Below are 16,069 nucleotides of genomic sequence, written 5' to 3'. Positions count from 1 at the left end.
TGATGACAGTGAATTGAGGGCACAAAGCATATTAATAAAGTCTGTGTTATTCATCTAATTAAATCCGCATCCATATTTTGTCTTTTGAAAGGGAAACCTCATAAATACTTATTCAAGGGGAACAGACAAACTTCATTGAGTCCACACCTTTCAAGCACCAACCTATTCAGGCAACTTATTAGTGAATATCATCTAATATTTTAATGCCAAATTCAGAGTTTACACCAGGCACTAAACTGTACTGAATATATCCAGATAATTGTAAAATATTTGTAAAATAATCCATTCTTATCTCTATCTGCATTTATTGAAGAATTTAGTATACAATCCAGAATCCGGGATGAAAACCTGAAATGAAGCACCCACACTGCCTGCCATTCAGCCTATAATTCAATATGAAGGAGAATAGTCTGTGAAGACATTTTTCATACAGTTATGTTCCAAGGACAGCATGATGTATCCATCCTGTCTTATACTCGAACATCCACAATAACTAATGGCTCGATTTTGTCAGTGTCTCCTGGTATCCACTGGTACAAGTGGGTCTGTCTCTCTGTGATGTCTCCGAAGCATTATGCACTGTCAGCTCATTTATTTGCTTTTGCTCTGGCTGCTACTGTATGTGTCTCAGGTAAGCATTGCACCAAGTCCCACTAGAAATTCAAACTTGAATAACGTTGGGACCTTTTGTACCATATAAATGGCTGGTATCATCCTATATGCTGGCAAATGTTTCAGCGAGCTGGAACCCAGCATCCCATTGACATCACTGAGTATTTTTGTCCGAGTCACGCAGGTATAAACCCGAGTTTGTCTGAGGACATGATACTTAGCTTTGTGTATTTTGTTCTGTTCTCCTCCTGAGTGGTTTGTTTGCATGAAAGATCTCAGAGGAAACAAGTCACTTGAGGGAGAAAAAAAGATTATTTCCACGGCAGCAGAGCTTTGCCACAAATGTGGTTAACACAAAAAAGATGAGCAATGAGGCATTATGTAGCCCAACGCTAGCATGGCATGATGATGTTTCGCCTGCTAGAGGAAGCCAGACGTAAATCCTTTCACTGCACAGAGGAATTTCTACAGCTCTTGCACATCGTTGCGTTCTACAGCAGAGGGATCTCACCGTGGGCCTGCTGCTAAAAAAGCAAGTCTCCTAATGGATTTGTGCATCGGGTTTAGCAATGCTTGTGTTCTCATGCATATGATGCATTCCTACATCGTTTGTTTGGCTGTGGGTCACGACACCATCAGGAGGTTTTAGGTGTCATGAGTCCTAGGAGGTCAGCGATGGTCAGGAAAAGGAACAATAGTGATTATTTGACTTGACTTCATTGTAAGTTATTTGTAGACTAACTCATATACAACAGAGGGGATTACGGATTAATCTCTTGTCTGCTTGACTAAATGTTCCCACGCTCCCTGGTAACTAACAGCATCTCTGGTGCCTCATGGTACGGAAAATGTACTTGGATATTTAGTTAATGCATCAATAGAGCCTAAAAAGCTCAGGAGTCCTGCAGCATGATAAACCAAAGTAAAAGCATCATTTTCTCACTCATGAAGTTGATTAACTGCCATTTTGAGGTGGAAACATTGTTTAGACACGACCCTCTCCAAAGCAGAATGCCCCCTTGCATTGTAGTCATCCTCAATTAAGCAACAATTAAGCGACTGTGCTGAGTGGTTTCATGGCAAAAAATAAGAAGCCTTTGGTTTAATCTATTTGAATTAGATTTTTTTTTACTTCATGTTTTTTTATATGAAATAGAGGTGATATAACTGTAGAACCATGATGTTATTCTGTTAATATTGAAATTGTATGACAAATGTGCAACATCTGAGGTGATTTTTGTTTGAGACAGATGTTTGGCCGAGTTTTTCTTACATCAGGTTGCCTTCACACCGTCCTCGAAGAGCAACTGTCTACTTCTGTATTCTAATTATCTAGAACTTACGTAGTAAATTAATCTAATGCAAATACTCAAAGGGTCTTCCATTTAAATTCATGTCACTTATTCACTTAAGGGAATAAATTTGTATTAAGTATATGGGTCCTTGCAATGTCCTAAAACTTCACTTCAAATCCGTTATTTTTTCTAAGCAAAGTGAGCAAATTAGTAGTTTCTATTTGACCAGTTTGATTGCGTTATTCATTTTGTACATCCAAAAACTAAAACAATAAGAAAAATAAAACCTCAGTAGTATTTTTCTCAATATTTTACAGTAATCAAATAACTAAATTATAACAAATTGATACATTTTTATCCAAAGCAAAAAATTGATTTTCAAATAATTCATATCTCCACTAGTTTTTACTTCCTTGCAAACACTCTTTGATTTGGTGTAGAATGAATGTAGTTCTATCACATTCAGAGTTTCTTTGCTCCTAGAAAAAATAAACTGACTGCCAATAATAATATGTGCTTTTATGTTAAGAGCAAAACAGGCCCTCTCCACAGACGTTTTACTGTACAGTTGCCCAACAGGGAATATCTTTCTAAGAAAAGTTTTCATGGGAAAGTGTTTGATTCAACACAGACACACACAAACATACAGAAAGATGATGTATTGCCACATCTGGAAACATTCCTTTTTGTTTGTTTCGGTTCGTCTTGAAGGCTTTCATATCATATTTGATGTTTATTTATGCAAAAACAGAGACAGCGTATATATGTCAATCAACTTTGAAAATGGAAATAGAGAAGATTGTAGCCCAAGGTAATTTTCATCTTTTGTACCATCAGCAGGTTTATGGTCCCTATTAAAAATGAAAAAGTTAGATGGACATAACAAAACAACAAAAGCAGCTTTGGTTTTCCACTAACCAAGTTTGTAAGTGTTTGGTTAATAAATTAAGAGCTGACAGTTCACGTACTGCAAACGTATTGCAGTCTCGGCTTGCACAGGACCAAAAGACATGAATGGATGCTTTTGATGATCCTCTGCCCCCGGCAGCAGTTATGCATGAAGCAAATGATAAATCTATAAATAACATAAACTATTCTTCAAGCATTCTAATACTTTCTCAAGCTTCATATGGAAACTTCGTTCACAGATCCTGGATACATCACTCTAAATAGGACACTGTGTTGCTTGACCAAAACAACAGGTGTGCAGGGCAGAGGGGCTCATGCTCGACATAGATGGCTGGCAACAATGCAAAAGGCATAACTTGGGGAATCCAGAAAGCCATGGGAAATGTTCACAGAGGGCCTGAGGTCGGGATCCACGAGGGAGGACAACCTTGCACTGAACTTACAGCCAAGTCTAAACTATTGAGAACACAACTTTTGTCAGGTTTCAGAACTGGTTTTATAAAATTTCATCCCATCATAACTTGGTGAATATGAGCAGCCTTCTCTGGCTCCAATTATTGTGGTTTATAGTCTATTCCCAAAGCTCACCGCACTAAGCCATCTAATTTATTTTCACTTTTTTCCTCTGTTTTCAAAGAAAATATAATCACAGTGTAGTCGAATATGGGATATTTACTTGAAATAACTGCAGATGACCTGTTTATGAGAGGAGGTCACTATTTATTTTAAAGTTAATCCCAGCTCTGATGACTGACATGACACATCTTCTCACCAGAGTTGTGCATGCTTCAGATGTCCGATTCGTCTGCAGTTCGACCAAAAAGAGACTTCTCTTCCACACTTATGTGGTTTAATAGAAATAATCTGTCAAAGAAAAAGTTTGAAAAAATAAAAATAGATGAGAGAAACAGAATTGTGTTATATAAAAAAAAAGGCTCTCGGTTTAGAGAAAATTATGGTTTCCAGACAGAAGGGTTAAAGGCGAAAAGCTACGCAGAAGGGGGCCATGAGAGGCATGGATTTTTATCTAAAACAGCTCAAAGGTTTCATAGCGGTTAAAATGAATGCTGTTCTGTTTTTTTTTGTAATATTTACTTATTTGTTGGTTTTTTTTACATCATGTCACTTCTGCATCAGACAGTTACTTACCCCCATTTTGCAAGAGTTTTTTACAACCTGATCAATTTCAAACCCACTGCAGTCCTGGCTTCTACATTCTGTGGTTGGGAAAGTATCGAGTCAATAACTGTCAATCACAGAGGTGAAGGACTGTAAAAATCCACCATCTATGGGCTGTTTTTGATGGAGAAAACTTTGCACTTCAAGTGACCACATTCTGAGTGGCTTCTATAGCTTTAGATCCTCCCTCAGGAAACCTTTTGCTTCTGCAAACTTGGTCTCTAAGGTTAACTTGATGACACCATGAATATGCTAATTAGCGTATGTTACCTTCTAGCAATACCTTTTAGCAACTGTTCAACTTTTTTTTAATACTACTGGGATGAGGAGGAAAATACAGGTGGTGGGATGAACAATGATTTGTTCAAAGCTAAACCAAATGTGCTGCAGAGACAGGATAAATACAAACAAAAACTAACAGGAAACAAAACCCAGGAGAAGATTGATAGACTAACTGCAAGGAGATGTAGAAACCACAAAAGACACGAACAGAATACAAACACCAAAGGCAAAAAAACACAATTACAACAGAATCTAATGCTGAGGATTGAAGACTCAAACAAAAATACCAGAACTGACACAGGAAATGAACCAAAAGACAAAACAGAGACTAAATCAAGGCACCAAGAATCTCTAAACCAGGCCATAGAAGAACTAAGAAACCAAAAGAGAGAAAGTAAAAACACAAAAATCCCACAAATCATGATATAAGGTACATTCGACTTGACTCAAGTCAACTTCTATAGCACTCTCTAAACACAAGTGCAACCCAAAGTGCTGTACAGAGCAAAATCAAGGCATGAAGAGCATATGAAAACACAGAGCTCAAACGTATTAGGGAATTAGATAAAAGCCCTTTCAGAGTTACGTTTTAAGCTTAGACTAAAAGCAGAGAGCGTGCCAGCTGGTCCTATAGTAGAGGAGCCTAAAACCAAAACCTCTGTTTTACTGATCCTATAAATTCTGGGAACAACAAACAAACAGCATTCTGAGACCTAGTTCTTCTGGGGTGTTTGGGAACAATAACGTCTTTCACATGAAATGAAGCTTGGCCATTTATGGCTTTGTACATCATAAGACAGATTTGAAATTCTATTCTAAATTTCACTGGGAATCAATTTAAAGCAGCTTAAACCATGGAAGAATCTCCCTTGGCACTAACCATCTTTCTCTGGACGTTTCATGAACATTCCATAGGCAGTGAGTAGAAAATGATGAGTGTTTTCTGCTGTAATGCGCACGTCCTATGGGGTTATATTGCCTCTAGACCTCCCCCTCCTTTTGGCTGAGTCTCTCTTGTACTGTAAATGCTGGCCAGTTAGATCAATACGTCAGGATGTAAATTGCTTTTATTTCTGTCCAGGGGTCACATCCTACTTGGACCATCATTTTATGTGGCCACAGACATTTTTTTTAAAAATCATAATTTCAAAAGACAAACACTTAGGAAAGGTACAGATAGGACAAGACTGTATCCCACAACCAGCTGCGCTTCTCTTCTGTCTCTGCATTAACTCACCTATGTTGGTTACTTGAAATAATGCTAAATGCAATCCACATAACAAACAGAAACAAAGCAACATCCTCATTCATTTTCTTCTCCACTCTTTTATTACATTGTGGAATTCAGCTCGTAACCGTGTGCTAAATTTATTGTCCCTCTTGCTTCCTCTGCCCCTTCACCCTTCATTTACTCTCCCCTCATGCATGAGCACAATGGCTTGTTGCTGACTGGCCAGAACAGCGTTGTGTAGATTGGTCCATAGTGTTACCAACATTGGAATGTTTCTTATCTGCATACACATGGGTGGCAAGCAGACTGTACTGAGATACTTTCTAATTCTAAGTGTGTTGAATTGAAATGGCTTTCTGGCCCAATGTAACATATTTTAGGTCAGTGTTCTTATCAAAAATAAACATTTGAAATGACAGAAAATGGAGTTCAAATGTCCACAGTTTGTTATTTCCCACCTTATTAAATGAAAACAAATTTTAAAAGGATGAAGCGATTGTTTTCGTTTTCTTCTTACTTAAGAAGAAATGCACATCACGTGTGATATAAAGTAAACCAGTAACGTGTATCTATCATTATCTTTGTCTTATGATGTGTGTGTGTGTTTTTTTCCTGATCACTAACCCTAACCTTATGTTTTTTATGCACTTCTCCAACCAAACACAACTGAAAGCAGAGTAAAAAGTGGAAGTTCTTGGGAAATATTGGTTCAGAGCAGGCAAAAATGGTGTTGTCTGACTTCCAGCCTGAGGTGAGCTATGACCTTGTATCCACTCCTACAGAACTTCCCTACAGATGATCTGCACCTACGTCAATGCGCCATCTAGACACGACCCACTGATGGCAAAAACATTCAACAGGGCTGCTGCAGCTAGTTGTATTAGAAGTGTGGTTTAACCGATAATCAAACAACAATAATAAACCTAATCTGAACCATTGGAAGCAAGCTTTTGATATGAATTAACATTTTACGTGCAACATTAATTTTCAGAATGCACCATATCTACCGGTGACAGTTTTACATAATGCACGTGTAGCCATGTTAAAATTTCAAAAGGCCGATGTAGGCGTGTAACTATGTTTGGGACTCATAAAGTGCCGTTGCTTTACAATATTTGAGCATTTAAGATGAAACTGTGACTTTTTGTCCAGTGGACCAACATAGCACATGTTTGTGACACAATCAGGAGTGAGACCGTGTCACAGGTGGCGACAAAGTGTCTCTGACAGACTTCATTTATGTATCACAATGCAGATAAATGTAATTTTACAATTTCACACTTTGCCAAAATTCTTCTACAAGAAAGTTCTGCGAAGACGACGCAAATTAATCAAAAATGTAGCAAAATAGTTCATTTCTGATTTACATTTGTCATCTTTTAATTGGTCTGGATCCTTACACTAATGAACACAAGTTTCAGCAAAGTGATTATTAATCAATTAATCAATCAATTCACGCTAAGGCCGAGCTACTGTCCACATGAGGACAGCATGGTCCCAATGAGGTGTGGTTTTGATGCAAAAGAATAGAGGTAATAATGATAAGATATCACTTTCCCCAGAGATGTAAAAGAGTGGTAATACAGAACACTCCATATATCAAGAATCACTGACAATATAGGAAGCACATGATTTGAAATGTATTATTTTACAATACAATGTTCACGCCAAGAGCCTAAAACTGTCATGTAAACACAGAAACTGTCATTCAGTGCTCTGGGTGACGTTGTTGTGCAGCAGGGAAATTTCTTTACATTGGATGAAAGGAACATCACACAGAATGATAAAATAAAGTTCACCACATATTGTTTTTTTAAATCAACTGGCCACATCAAACAAAGAGTGCGACCACTAAAGGTAATGCTTTGTTCGAAAATATTCACTCATTAATTCGTCCACTGAACATTTCGCTGATGTGGATGATGTGGATTTGAAACTTACGGTAAACTACAACAAAAGTGTGGAATGGTCAGACATTTAAGGGCAATAAGTCTGCTTTTAGGCCAGACAGGAGCGGTTGAGTCATTTTAATGAAGTCAGTGACCGTCTCAAGATGCCCACTTTCTAATATGATTTGCAAATGGCTTCGTGATCTTGAGATAGCTAATGTGAAGTGCATTATTAAGACTGAAGATCCCTTAGCTATTTAGATGTTTTAAAGAAAAACCTGTGCTTTTATATGTTTATTTGTTTTTATGCATTTTTCAAATGATTGTTGAACTGTTCTAGCCTTTAAAAATGTATATATATTTTTTCATTACTTTTTAACATGTAAACTTCTCTTTTTCGTGCTGCATTTTTTATGCATTTAAATAGAATTTTGTAAATTTGTTTTGTAGCAGACCCTAAGATCAGCATGCTATGTTTGGCCCTTGAAAAAAGAAGATCATGAATAAAAAGAAATACTATAAACATGTGCTTGAGCCTTCGCTTCAGTAAATCATCTGAATAACTACTGACACTGACCATCACCTGTGGTCAACGTCTCAGTTAATGAGATCAAGACACGATATTATCAGACCTTTTCTGCATTCAAAATGAGAAAAAATAATATGAAAAAAGCTGAAATGGCTGCAATTTCTCAGAATGAACAAGCAGTTCCTCATGAGCATAATATAGAATATAGCCAAATATTGCATTTGTTTGTATTGTTTTCTGAGTAAAATGATGTTTTAGATTGAAAAATGCGACATTCATGCATGTCGGAATGCTATAAAATACTGAGAGCAGCTGTGCAGAAGATTAAAGGTGAAGAAAAAGACGATGATTGTTCTGTTAGAGCACAACAGATGAGTAAATGCAACTGACAGCTCTATTGCATGCTTCAACTGTGAGAATAATGGGAGGGGTTTGATATATAAATAAAAAGAACAAAATCTGTGGCATATGAGTCACTCAAACAATCAATATTTGAGTTATAAAGATAAAGGCCAACAGCTATGTTTCAGCAATAGTAATCTAAAGCACAGTAACAAAGAATCAAAGCTGTCATTTCCACACAATGAGTAAACAATAAAGCTCAGAATCACTTTGCTGCAGGTCAGGGGGGGGGGGGGCAACACCTCAATTCATCTTCCTTTTATTAGCTTCACATCAAATGTTGTTCCTCCTCCCTTTTCCACGAGCAAGTCGAGGTGAACCCTTTCCTCTTTTCTGCCTCTCACAGCAGATGCTGGTGAATGAAGAGTAATGTATTTGTCTACACACAGGGAAACAAACAGAGTGTTAAGGACATCGTGCTGAAAGCCCTCTCCCCTTGTTTCTGTGCGTCATTGAACAGAACGTAAGAGGCAGAAAAGATCTTTTTAAATGATTCTTGTTGGTTCATTCAGCAACAGATTGGAAAATAATAATGTAACACACTGCGACAGTTCTCTGCACATTTCAGAGTCTGTGACATTTTGTGCATTTACTGGATAACTACTTAGGAGTGAAACTGCCTCATAAAGCTAAATGATTATTTTAAACCCACATCACTGGGTCGCACATAGTGCCTCTGGCTGGTTTCTTTTGAGACTCTTTTCAAATCAAATGTGTTTTGGGAAACCTGCTAAGCGTGGGATCATGTAAAAAGTATAAAGCCAACTGGAGCAGAAAAGGCCATTCTGCCAGAGAGAGAGGCAGCCGAAAACTGACAATAAATGTAAATACTTGGATTAAATAACTCCTCATGTGTAGTTCAACTCGACTATTTTCCACGGAGCTACATAACTTAGGGATGTATTGAGCACAAAAATGTACACAGAAGACAGTGAGGTTAAACAATATCAGGGTCTTTTTTTCTAACCATTTTATTTTATATAAGAATGCAATTAAATGACTTTGAATAATGAACTTTCCTTCAATCTTTTTATCCTTTATACGATGCAATTATGCAATTATACGGGTGTTTTCCTGCAAGGACAATGCACATTTTCAGCAGCTTAATATGAAAAAAAAAATTTATATGTTATTTTACTACAGCTTCTGTTCTTGGTGGAACTTCTGAATAGCAAGTTCAGGGAAGTAAATCCTTCTTTTTCTAAAAATATACAATAATTTGGGGGCGTCATTTGCAGCAGAATTTCTCAAGTGAAACTGTCATCATGGAAAGTAGAAATCTACTGAAATGAATGAGAAAAATTAGGTTACTGAAAATGTACTTTGAGAAACGTCACTTTCACTTCTTTTTTTTTTAATTGTATGGTCTTTGAGGTGCAGATTGCCCGTCAAGTTGACCTTTACCATCCATCCATCCATTTTCTATACCCGCTTAAACCAACTCAATTGACTCTGCTTTTTTTTTTTTTTTGTGGAACGTTGAAATATTAGAATTCAATCCGTGAATTTAAAAGAAGAAAGTAAACAAAACACTGAGTGAACTTTACTTATGAGGGTTGAGGTTCCTGAGCCCCCACCACTGTGAAACTCCAGGGAGCAGACCACTGCACACGTCCCTTTGAGAAATGGATCAACTCTGGTCAAAAAATAGTTTCTTTTATATATATATATATATATCAATATAATTTAATGATTTTGATGAGCTTATTCATGCTTTTATCACATCCCAGCTGCCTTCACTGGCTTCCGTCTGCTTTTGGATTGGGCACTTAATGGGCTAGTCCTATATAATAACAGCCATATGTGCCCTCTGAGTCACTCAGATCTATAGATCAGTTGCTTCTAGTTGTCCTGAGATCAAGACCGGCGCTCGTTTGCATTTGTAGCCGCACTAATACGGAACCGGCCTTGTTCGGCAGGCTTCCACACTTTGCTTTTAAGTCTCCTCTTTAAAACGCTTTTATTTCTATTTCAATTCCCCACGAGAGTTGAATTATCTTCTTTTTATTCCTTTTTCTTGACGTTTTTGTCTCTTGCGTCAGTTTTTGGGATGCCCCGATTGCGTTTCAAGGCACACCGCTTTGGTCAAGTTGACCTTTACAATCCATCCATCCATTTTCTATACCCGCTCAAACCAACTCAGGGTTGCAGTGGGGCTGGAGCCTATCCCAGATGACACTGGGCGAGAGGCAGGGTATGCCCTGGACCAATGAAATACACATTTCGTGAATATCTTTAAGTTCAATTAAAAGAAACGCAACCAATAAATGGTGAAATAGCTTCAGGCGTGAGACTAACTGCTACTATGGATGAATTGTCCGGCTGCAGGACAGTAACTCACCTTCACATGCTTGGGCAGGCTGGAGTTTCTGTGTGTTTTTCTTTGTGTGTGCATTCTTTGGTAACCAAAGCAAACACTGCATAAAGACACATTATGATCGTCCCTTTTGTGTGGCTATTTTCTTTTCCTTCATGTTCAGTGGGCTGAATGACACTGGGATTCAGATAATGTTTCTGTGTTTAGCTGTTCTGTGTAGAAATACATATTTATTTTTATCGTGACCGCCCACGGCTAGAATTTGACTGAGAAAGTGGCTCGTCATTTCCTGGTATGCCTCAGTTTTTTCTTCTTCATGGAAATGAATAGTAGAGTAAAAATAAAAAAGGAAAATACATTTAAAGAAGTCAAGTACAAGCATCCCAAAAATACACATTATCACACTAAAGAGGGTAATTAGAATTTGATACTTTCATCCCTGCATTCAAGTCAGTTATAGTTCCAACATTCAAGTCATGATTGAGACTGAGGAACCTCAGAGGCTAATTATTGACACATCTCATGAAAACCACAAATAAGTAGTTTTAACATCAGCCAAAAACAGTCATTTGAATCTTAATTCAGCACATTTATTTTATTCCATACAGTCTCTGTGGGGTGTTCTAACCGTTACATCTTAATTCTTACCACTCCATCACACTGTCTGTGGAGTAAATGCTTGTCTTCAACATAGCATTTTTGGCCTTCTCTGTCACCCTTCCTTTGAGCTGAGCATGGGTCCCATGGAAGTCTTTCTAGGCGGTGAGGAGTAGAAACTCTTGTGTAGGCATTCCTGCAGCGTACTCACATGTTTACATTTTTTACTTTTTCTATAAATTGTTTAGTGCTCACAGCTTGTAGCCAAACTCATGTTTGTACAATGTCCTTCTATACACACTGAAGCTCATAAGGATCTAAAAACTTTCAACAGACTTACAGCAAAAATGTATCTTAGACAGAAACTGGAATGAGCACTACTAAAACAAAACCGTTTTAAACAGTCATAAGAAGTACTAATAAGGTTTATTCAAATACTATATTCTTTACAGCTGTTGGGTTTGTTCATTTCCCCTCGCTGCTAATAAATACATCAATGTTATTACTTCCATTCAATTTTTACTCACTATCCATTTACAGTTGCTTTACAGTTGAAGATTGTACATGATGAGTTTAAAAAATAGAAAGAACTGGAAACCACTCAATAGTTTTACAGTAGCTTCAAGGCACGATTATGGGAATCTTTGAATGGCAAGGACAGAAAAGCTTCATAAATAACTGCAGCTATACTTATTTTGTCTGAATATTTTGATAAAAACATGGCAAGTTCCTTCCTAATATAATTCAACTGAAATGATCAGGGTTGTATAGAATACATTCAACTCTGGCGGCTGCTGTTGTGATGCATTTGGTGATATTTGACAAGTTTACGACAGTAACACTTTTCCCAAAACTTGCTCTTCACAGTAAACAGGAAAAAGGCCCAGACAGACTGTATACTGTGTTCCTACTCTGAGAACAGTCCAAAACGTTACACTGCCGTCATAAATTCACAGCTCATAACATCCCCCTTTATGAACCATGCCTCCAGACAGTCTGGCCTCGCGAGACTAGCTGGTGGCAAAATCTCGTCATGTGACGGTCCCGTGACTATGCCGGAAGAACTGAATTCACAGCGACAACACAACACACACACACACAGGAATAGACGCTAACGACTGTGAAAGAAACGACGTTTCTTTCCGTTTTCCCCTGCACCTCGCCTCTTATCGGTGTAGCAATGGACGGATCAGTGCGAGCATCTTCAGACGCCTCAGCTGAGCCGCCTGCGTATTTCAGAGGGTGAGAAAACTGTTTGAATCATCGGATAGCCACCTTTAACACGCTAGCTAGTCAGCTCACTGACGCTCGGCCTTAAGAAGCGAGTCCCGTTTAATGCCGAACATGCACATAAAAGACTTTTCTTTTAATGTCTCGTAATCCTACACCACAACATAAATCATTGCCAAAGGACATTGCCACATTAGTTGTCGGCAATTTACATTCCTTCCTCTCTCTAACAGTGGGTTCGCTGTCTTGGTTTTATGAAGGTTGTCTAATAAACATGTACTCCACAGAAATGAAGGCTCCTTGGTGTCAGCCCTAAAGACACTGCTGTTTTTCACTATCCTGATGGTCACGATGCCCATTGGACTGTACTTTGCATCAAAGGCATACATCTTTGAAGGTAAAGTTTTTAAAAAATTTTTACTTTGACGTTGTTTCAGAAATTTAGATGAAAGTATGACGCTGCTGCAAAGTGCCGTCAGTACTTGCTTTCAAGCCTTACAAGAATAGTTTAGTAGAAGTGGGGTTAAAAGATCTACCTGTCCATATACAGGGTATTACTTTGACACACCCCCCCCCACACACACACATATCAGCAGTGTTTTTGTTTAAATGACACATTTGCTGTAAACGGCTCAGATCAGTCACATGTGAATATATGAACAATAATATTGTCTTTTTTTTCTCTTTTTTTCTTTAACCATTTCATACCGCTGACACGAGGGAGCAGGACAAAAATGCAATTACGGCATTTCAAGAGAGCTCTGCTTTTTTTTTTTTTTTGTGGAACGTTGAAATATTAGAATTCAATCCGTGAATTTAAAAGAAGAAAGTAAACAAAACACTGAGTGAACTTTACTCATGAGGGTTGAGATTCCTGAGCCCCCACCACTGTGAAACTCCAGGGAGCAGACCACTGCACATGTCCCTTTGAGAAATGGATCAACTCTGGTCAAAAAATAGTTTCTTATATATATATATATATATATATAATTTAATGATTATCACATCCCAGCTGCCTTCACTGGCCCCCGTCTGCTTTTGGATTGGGCACTTAATGGGCTAGTCCTATATAATAACAGCCATATGTGCCCTCTGAGACACTCAGATCTATAGATCAGTTGCTTCTAGTTGTCCTGAGATCGAGATCGGCGCTCGTTTGCATTTCTAGCCGCACTAATACGGAACCGGCCTTGTTCGGCAGGCTTCCACACTTTGCTTTTAAGTCTCCTCTTTAAAACGCTTTTATTTCTATTTCAATTCCCCACGAGAGTTGAATTATCTTTCTTTTTATTCCTTTTTCTTGACGTTTTTGTCTCTTGCGTCAGTTTTTGGGATGCCCCGATTGCGTTTCAAGGCACACCGCTTTAATCAACGGCCGGTTGTTTTTGGGTGTGATTCATCAGTTGATTTGAAGTTTTTACACGTGCGTGTCTTTGGTAACATTTGCATTATCGTACGATAAGGCCTGGCTATCGTGCCCCTCTGTTTTTAAAACCTGTATGAGAAGTGGACACAATCGCTTCCTAATCAAAGGAAAAGTTGGTTCATAATGTCGACCTCTCTATTAAAGGGTAATTGCATGCAAGTAAGCAAGAGAAGAAAAAATACCTGCGGTTAATAACAGGCATTGAAAAGTTTTAATCAGTTATCACTACTTTGGCACAACTCTTGAATTAAAGATAAAGACCTCGTCATAAGCATTAAAATCCTGCAGCCAATGTTTTTTTTCTTTTTTTTTATGGCAAGCCATTAGATTAGATCAGAGCTGGAAAAATGAGGCTAATTGCAGAGTAAACCATCAGTTCAGCTCTCACCTTCAGTGTGCTGGAGAAGGATTTTACTGGATAAAAAAAAAAAACTTTTCAGGATTAATATTGTCACAGTGAAGGTCGTAATAAGCTCCCATCATCCAAAATAGATGTAAAACTATACAAGTGCCTCTATGAATAGATTAGATAAATAAATGCTGCTAAACCAAAGCAAAAACAGAAAAATAAAGCAAAAAGTGGTTTGTGCAATGTTCTGTTTAATGTCCACGTGTATTCATTAATAATATTAATTCTTATTATTTATCCAAAGTGCCGTCCCTTTCATCCTTGCTTGTTTTTCTATCAGGTCGGTTGCACTCCCAGTTTGATGCAGGCATCCTCTCGGAGTTCGTAAAAATAACCTTAAACATCATCGTTAATCCTCCTCCTCCTCCTCCTCTTAGGTTCCATGAAGATGTCGAGCTCTGACAGCTACTTCTATGCCGCCATCGTGGCAGTGCTCGCCGTCCACGTGGTCCTGGCGGGGTTTGTTTATGTGGCCTGGAACGAGGGCACGCCTAAAGGCAAGGGCAAACACGATTAAGGCACGTCCTTACCAGCCACTGAGTCCAGTGGAGATGGACAGATGCAGGCAGGGAGCCCCCCCCTCTCAAGGGCATCACCAAGACGGCACCATCTACAAACCAGACAGTTGGGGTAACTGGTTTGAGCTCAGGCCTTAACCCGAGGCCAGAGCAGGAAATTACTGCATTTTCCTTGACATGGGGGAGTGGAGGCTGGTGGGTGCTTTTTCCTGCCAGTCCCAGCAGGCTCACTTTTTGATTTATTTATTTCTTTTTAAAAATGTTCTTTTTCTTCTCTCCTCTGAAAATGTTACATCGTTGACAGAGGGGCAGCCTCTGTTTTTAAGAGGCTTTGCATTAAGCTGCCATTCGGCCACCTGCTCTAAGTCCCCTCACATTAGGAGTTTGTTAGAAAACCTCGGCTTCTGACTGATGCGTGCACACACAAAATACTTTGCATTGTGCATAACGTGTACGTATGAACACTGAATCCAGAAAGGATTCTGTCCCCAATTTTCTGCTCTCATCTGAATACATTTAAATGTGTCGCGTAGTGTTTTGGAACAAAGTCGCACCGATGTCTCCTCCTTAAAGCTGTTCATCTGTCGGCCCTTTTCAGTGTTTCTCATCTCTGATTTAACTTGTGTGCTGTAACATGGTGACAAAGTGAAACTCTGTTTTTTTTTTTAATTGTTTGTACTGAAGATGTTTGGTGATTTCAGAATGTAGATATCAGTGTAATGCAAGTGCTGAATGACTCAAATAAACTTGGAAAAGTTGGAGGCTTGCGTTTTTTTCAACATCCTTTTACAGACTTTGTTATTCTGTCGCCAAAACTTATTTTACTGCGATGGTGAACACGCACAGAAAAAGTTGCCGTGTTTTGACGCTTCTGATGATTCTGCAAAATGAAGCAGAAAATAAGCTTTTTTTTCTGTGTTTTAACTTCCATCCATCGGTTTTCATCCACTCACCCAAGGAGTCAGATTTAATGTCATTCTTTTTAAATTTCTAATAGTTTTTTCTTTTCTTTTCTTTTCTTACTTTAGAGGAACAATTAAACGGGATAAAATTCAGTCGACAGCATGTGTGTAAATGTTTGAGGTTAAAAAAGCCAAAAGTATGTCAGTGGATTACCAAATTCTTATCTTTGAGAAGATCTTCTGATTAAAATCTTGGATGAACTTTATTTAGGTCTGCGCGTGATGAACAAGCTGTATCACACACTCGAGGCCATGACTTCCCCTACCATCTGTTGTGTAAGC

The 16,069-nt window shown here is 38.4% G+C and overlaps 1 protein-coding gene across 1 annotated transcript; it reads left to right on the top strand.

The window, feature by feature from the left end:
* The first annotated feature begins 12,309 nt into the window (after positions 1–12,309).
* On the top strand, positions 12,310–15,586 carry vma21 (vacuolar ATPase assembly factor VMA21). The gene is made up of 3 exons (XM_072395963.1): positions 12,310–12,484; positions 12,760–12,869; positions 14,685–15,586. The coding sequence occupies exons 1-3, from the start codon at positions 12,423–12,425 to the stop codon at positions 14,822–14,824; spliced, it is 312 nt and encodes a 103-aa protein (XP_072252064.1). The 5' UTR covers positions 12,310–12,422; the 3' UTR covers positions 14,825–15,586.
* The last annotated feature ends 483 nt before the right edge of the window (positions 15,587–16,069 follow it).

Source organism: Leuresthes tenuis, unplaced genomic scaffold (genome assembly GCF_036924035.1).
Source record: "Leuresthes tenuis unplaced genomic scaffold, fLeuTen1.0.hap1 SCAF_11, whole genome shotgun sequence".
Lineage (NCBI taxonomy): Eukaryota > Metazoa > Chordata > Actinopteri > Atheriniformes > Atherinopsidae > Leuresthes > Leuresthes tenuis.
This window is presented reverse-complemented; position numbering and strand designations above follow the sequence as displayed.

What these genes read in the sequence shown, in the direction of transcription:
- vma21 (XM_072395963.1), top strand. Translation starts at nt 12,423, where the DNA reads ATGGACGGATCAGTGCGAGCATCTTCAGACGCCTCAGCTGAGCCGCCT. An exon ending in CCGCCTGCGTATTTCAGAGG is followed by an intron (nt 12,485 to 12,759) that starts GTGAGAAAACTG and finishes TGTACTCCACAG; the next exon opens with AAATGAAGGCTCCTTGGTGT. An exon ending in AAAGGCATACATCTTTGAAG is followed by an intron (nt 12,870 to 14,684) that starts GTAAAGTTTTTA and finishes TCCTCCTCTTAG; the next exon opens with GTTCCATGAAGATGTCGAGC.